The following is a 4,668-nucleotide window of genomic DNA, read 5'->3' as shown; positions in this document are numbered from 1 at the left end:
CTGCGTGAAATGTCTTGGAAAAATAACACAGTTGCCGTCACAACGTGCAAGGATGATCAATTAAAGTTGAATATGTTTCGGGAAAGGGGTATAAGTATAATAACCTCCTGTCCCTACCGCGATCGGTTGTTCGTCAGCGGGATTCGACAAAAGTAAGTCAGGGCCGAGGCGAAAACCAACCGCTCAAGACCTATGCCTTCTTCCATCATTATTTATCACACAGGCATGAAATACGATGCTTTTCCTCTTCTTCTTGGACTCGTCGTGTTCTCTGTCATGGATTTGTCCGTGGCATTCATTTCTCCGTCAGCCGAGAAAGTACGAGAGGCCCCAAAATGTAACTCTCACTTCCGCGTGCGACAAATACCAATCAGTGCTCCGCTTAAAAGACATAGACATTCAAACGATCTGGACATAAGTAAAGATTATTTTGTGAAGATCAGAAATAAGAGTGCTGGCGTAGATCGGCGAAACCTGTTGAAGACCGCTTCAGTGGCGACATTGGGGTGTATATTAGCCGGCAGCATAAACTCTTCACCGTTGCCATTAATTTCCCGGCCTTCGAATGCAAAAGCTGCTACAAGACTTTCGCTAACAGATCCTGCTCTGAAAGTATCGCGACCGGAGCCATCTGGCAAGGCACAGGAAGCACCGAGGCGAGACGCATCGGACACAAGTTCTGAACAGTCATCTCCTCTGCAGGAGTTTCTTTCTGGCTTGGCTGGTGGTGCTGCATCACGAGCAAGCAAGGAGCTTTTTCTTCATCCAATCGATACGTGGAAAACTCGTTTGCAATATTCAAAAGGTAACGAAGCACCGGCGGAGCTTTTTAAGAATCTATACGATGGTGTGTGGCCTGCCCTACTGGTTGGGACTCCAGCGGGGGCTGCTTTCTTTGCAACCAAAGACGTCCTTAAAGGCCTAGCTAGGAACTCATTTGGCAACGAATTTAGGGAAGCCACCACCATTGCTGCTGTATTCGCGGCGAATATACCTTACTGGCTCATTCGCAATCCTGCCGAAGTTTTGAAAACCCAGCAACAAACAGGCCTCATAGATAGCACTGCCGGTGGGACCATCGAAGCTGTGAAACAAGAAGGCCTTGAAGGTCTGTATCGCGGCTATGTTTCTAACATTGCTTATGCGTTTCCCACAGACGCCATCAAATTCGTAGTCTACGAAGCATTACAGAAGTCGTTTTCACGCAAACTGAATCCGTTAGAATCCTCTGTGCTGGGCTCAGCGGCCAGTTCGGTGGCCCAACTTATGTCTACGCCATTGGATGTAGTTCGGACGAGGATCATGACCGACGAGGCCGCTTTGACAAACGACAATGTTCCTGTATCGCCGGCATCAACGACTTCAGTATGGCAAACGGCACGCAAAATCGCGGCTGAGGAGGGAGTGGCCAAATTATTTAGTGGCCTTTTTCCCCGGTTAACGCGTGCATTTTTAAGTGGAGCTATCCAATTTGGATCGTACGAATTGACCAAGGGGGCATTTAGTGGGAAATGGTCCAAGAAATAAGAAATTTTTCACTGCATCGACAAATATTGTGTAAATTCATGTCGATTAGGATTCCTGAGACATTATATGTACCTGTTCTAAATTGCCTTCATATGTTGCTGGATCAGACCCGTGAATGGTCCCTTCGTCGTGTGCGGTCTCGCATTTACAAGGGTACTCCCCGGCGATCTGCGTTTGACACCTCTCGTCATTCACTTTATTCTACTTATTGAGTGCTATCACACCATAGTCAGGTTTTTAAAATCACCTCATGAAGAATGCTTGTACTGGGTATTTTGTGTGTGCACAAATGAATTTCGGTCTCTACTTTCGCCGCTTTAGGTTTCCCATTGTGTAAAGGATAAGTTGAACTTATAGAAAGAGGAAGTAAAATGTCCCTCTACCGCACGAAAATATTGCTGACTTTTTTTAAAATTATGCAAACTTTCTAGTGCACGTCTTTCGTGTTAGCGGCCTTGAATGCAAACATAGCTGTGTGTCTCTTTGTTGTATATTTGGGGGAAAGCGAAGGAGCATGCATGATCAGAGCTACAACCACGAAAGAGGCAGTCCGACTTGGGAAGCAACCGATTCGAGTCGGCAAGAAAGAAGCCCGCCAGGCACATATTTTTGTAAACGACAACCACCTCTATGATCACAATTTGATGTTTCACATATGTTGTGATCGAAAAGAAATGTAATTATACCTCGAAAACATGCTTGTTCTAATTCATGGTGTACAGCTTTATGCTCTTTTCCACCCTCCGTGCATCCGTCCCCAGAGTTTCCCCTCCTGTCTCATCATACATCATCTCATAATATAAGGCATGTCCTGATCCCAGATCGCAACGCCAATGTTTGCATGCAAGAGCTACTAATTTGTCCAAATTCATCACAGGACGACAAAGATCATATGACAAGCATGAGCCTAGGCACTCTGAGCCTCAATCCATCTCCGTACCCGACCTCCTCATTGTTATCGATTCCTGCTAATTCTGCCACGCTTTCTCCAGCGGCACTCTCAATGAAAAAAATCGACGTTCATTTGGAAGTTCGTCTTTTTTCAGATAGTGTCGCCTCTCCTGCGGATGTCAAAGCTCGCGTTTTTGGCTTTTTAGAAGCTCACATACGTGTATATCGACATGGTCCTCTTCTTGACTTCTCGTCATTTGATCCCTTTTTGCATGAGCACGTTCAGAGCCTAGTGGTGACTGAACTGGGAAGTACAAATCATGAAAACGCTATATCTAGCTGGAGAGCGACGCCTCATGTGCACGTTTATGCCCTCTTCGAGGGTCAGCATGTTGGCGGAACGGACTTTGCTTTGGACACGGACGGGGCACATGGGAATCGACAGGACAGCAATGCAGAGTCCCCGGCGACTGGACCTTCCTCTTCCTCAGCCTCTTGGAGTCCTGCAGCCTTCACATCTTACGTATGTCCGTGTCCCGAGCTCCTCAATGTTTGGGAAAGCATTCACGTGGCCCCGTCTAGCAAGCAAATGCTCCTGGCGCTCGCTGAAAGCGCCATGAACTTTTCCCTCGCCGGTGTAGATCCTTCCTTAGTGAGTGGAAACCGCCTTATCCTCCTGTATGGTGCTCCAGGGACAGGAAAAACATCTCTCGCCCGGGGTCTGGCACAGAAACTGGCAATTCGACATGGCGACCGTTTTGCGGCTGTCGAGCTTTTGAGCGTGAATGCGCACGCGTTACTTTCAAAATTCTTTGGGGAAAGTAGTGCTTTAGTCGGCCGAGTATTCGGAAGCATTCGCGAGAAAGTGGCAGAGGAAACGGCAACGCTATTTCTCCTGGCCATCGACGAGGTAGAGACCATTTGTGCCTCCCGCGAAATTGCTCTCGCAAAAGGAAGCAACGAACCGAGCGATGCCGTCCGCGTCGTGAATGCGGTCTTGACGGAGATCGATCGCTTGCGGGCCTTTCGGAACGTTTTGACCGTAGCCACAAGTAATATCACACAGGCGTTAGACACCGCCTTCCTAGACAGATGTGATTTGAAGCTCCACGTAGGTCTGCCTGAGGCCGACGGACGGTATGCTATATTGCGATCTGTCCTATCCGAATTGATACGGGTGGAAATTTTGGCGCCCGCAGTGCCCCTACCCGAGCGGCTTGATTTTCTTTCTCAGCCTGCTAGTCCGGCGGACGAAGCTCCCGGATCTGTAGTCTGCACGGTAGCAGACACTTCCTCTTTTTGCTCCCCTGTCTCCGCTCCCTCTTCCCCTCCTCCGTCTGCCACTGTCATGGCGCAGCAAGAGCAACGGCAGATTTGCAGTCTAAGATTAGAACTCATTCGCCTAGTCGAGCAAACAGAGGGGGCGAGTGGACGGGCCCTGCGAAAACTTCCCCTGCTGGCCCACGCGCTGTTGGCCGCGCCGAGGACGATCACCGTGGCGTCTTTCGTTGGGGCAATGCAGCAGGCTTTGCGGTTGGGGAAAATCGAGCTGGAATAGGTAGTGCAAACGAGAGATCGGAAGAGAGAGGTGGGTAGATAGGGCGGCGATGCACACATAGGGTGCGATGCTCAAGGGTTTGTTAGCGTGGGGTCTTTTGCCAGAAGCTGAAAGAGGGTTATATTAATGGACCTTTGACGCGGCGATTCTGGACCTTTGACGCGGCGATTCTCAAGGAGGAGAGATCTATTATGCCCACAGAAAGAGGATTGACGAACTATGGAATGCGCGTTACGATGCCAAAAAAAAATTGACGCCCACAGGGTGGCGAAAACGCTAAGCTTCATCGACTGGATAAGACATGAATATGAAATTTGTCCGTTAACCTGATTACTCCCGCCGAAATACTTCCCCCCTCCATGTCACTCTATCGAAGATCCCTCTCGAGCACGCTGGTATAAAGGGCTAACCGTTCCGACGCTCATCCCACCGACCACCAGCTTCTGACCCAACGCCAAATTCCCGTTTGCCTCTCCATACTACCGTTCAGTTTTAACTTGTTCGTTCCCACTCCATCAGACCTTGCCCCCCCTTCGTCCCTCCCTCCTGCACGGCCAAGGGACACCATCACTGTCGATCTCAGAACCCTCTACCTCACCCTACCTCCGCAATCCTACCCTGCCACTGCCCCCAAAAAGACCTTGCTGCCTCTAAGCCGTCTACCCTCAGTCCTCCCATGACGGGATCCAGAG

The 4,668-nt window shown here is 49.5% G+C and overlaps 1 protein-coding gene across 1 annotated transcript; it reads left to right on the top strand.

Moving 5' to 3' along the window:
* Positions 1–219: 219 nt before the first annotated feature.
* NGA_2014300 (s-adenosylmethionine mitochondrial carrier protein) lies at positions 220–1,549 on the top strand (the record flags this gene model as incomplete). Its single annotated transcript, XM_005855254.1, has 1 exon — positions 220–1,549. A coding segment is annotated over one exon (1,308 nt), but the record flags the coding sequence as incomplete, so codon positions are not given.
* Positions 1,550–4,668: the final 3,119 nt, after the last annotated feature.

Source organism: Nannochloropsis gaditana, assembly GCF_000240725.1.
Source record: "Nannochloropsis gaditana CCMP526 unplaced genomic scaffold scaffold244, whole genome shotgun sequence".
Classification (NCBI taxonomy): Eukaryota; class Eustigmatophyceae; order Eustigmatales; family Monodopsidaceae; genus Microchloropsis; species Microchloropsis gaditana.
This window is presented reverse-complemented; position numbering and strand designations above follow the sequence as displayed.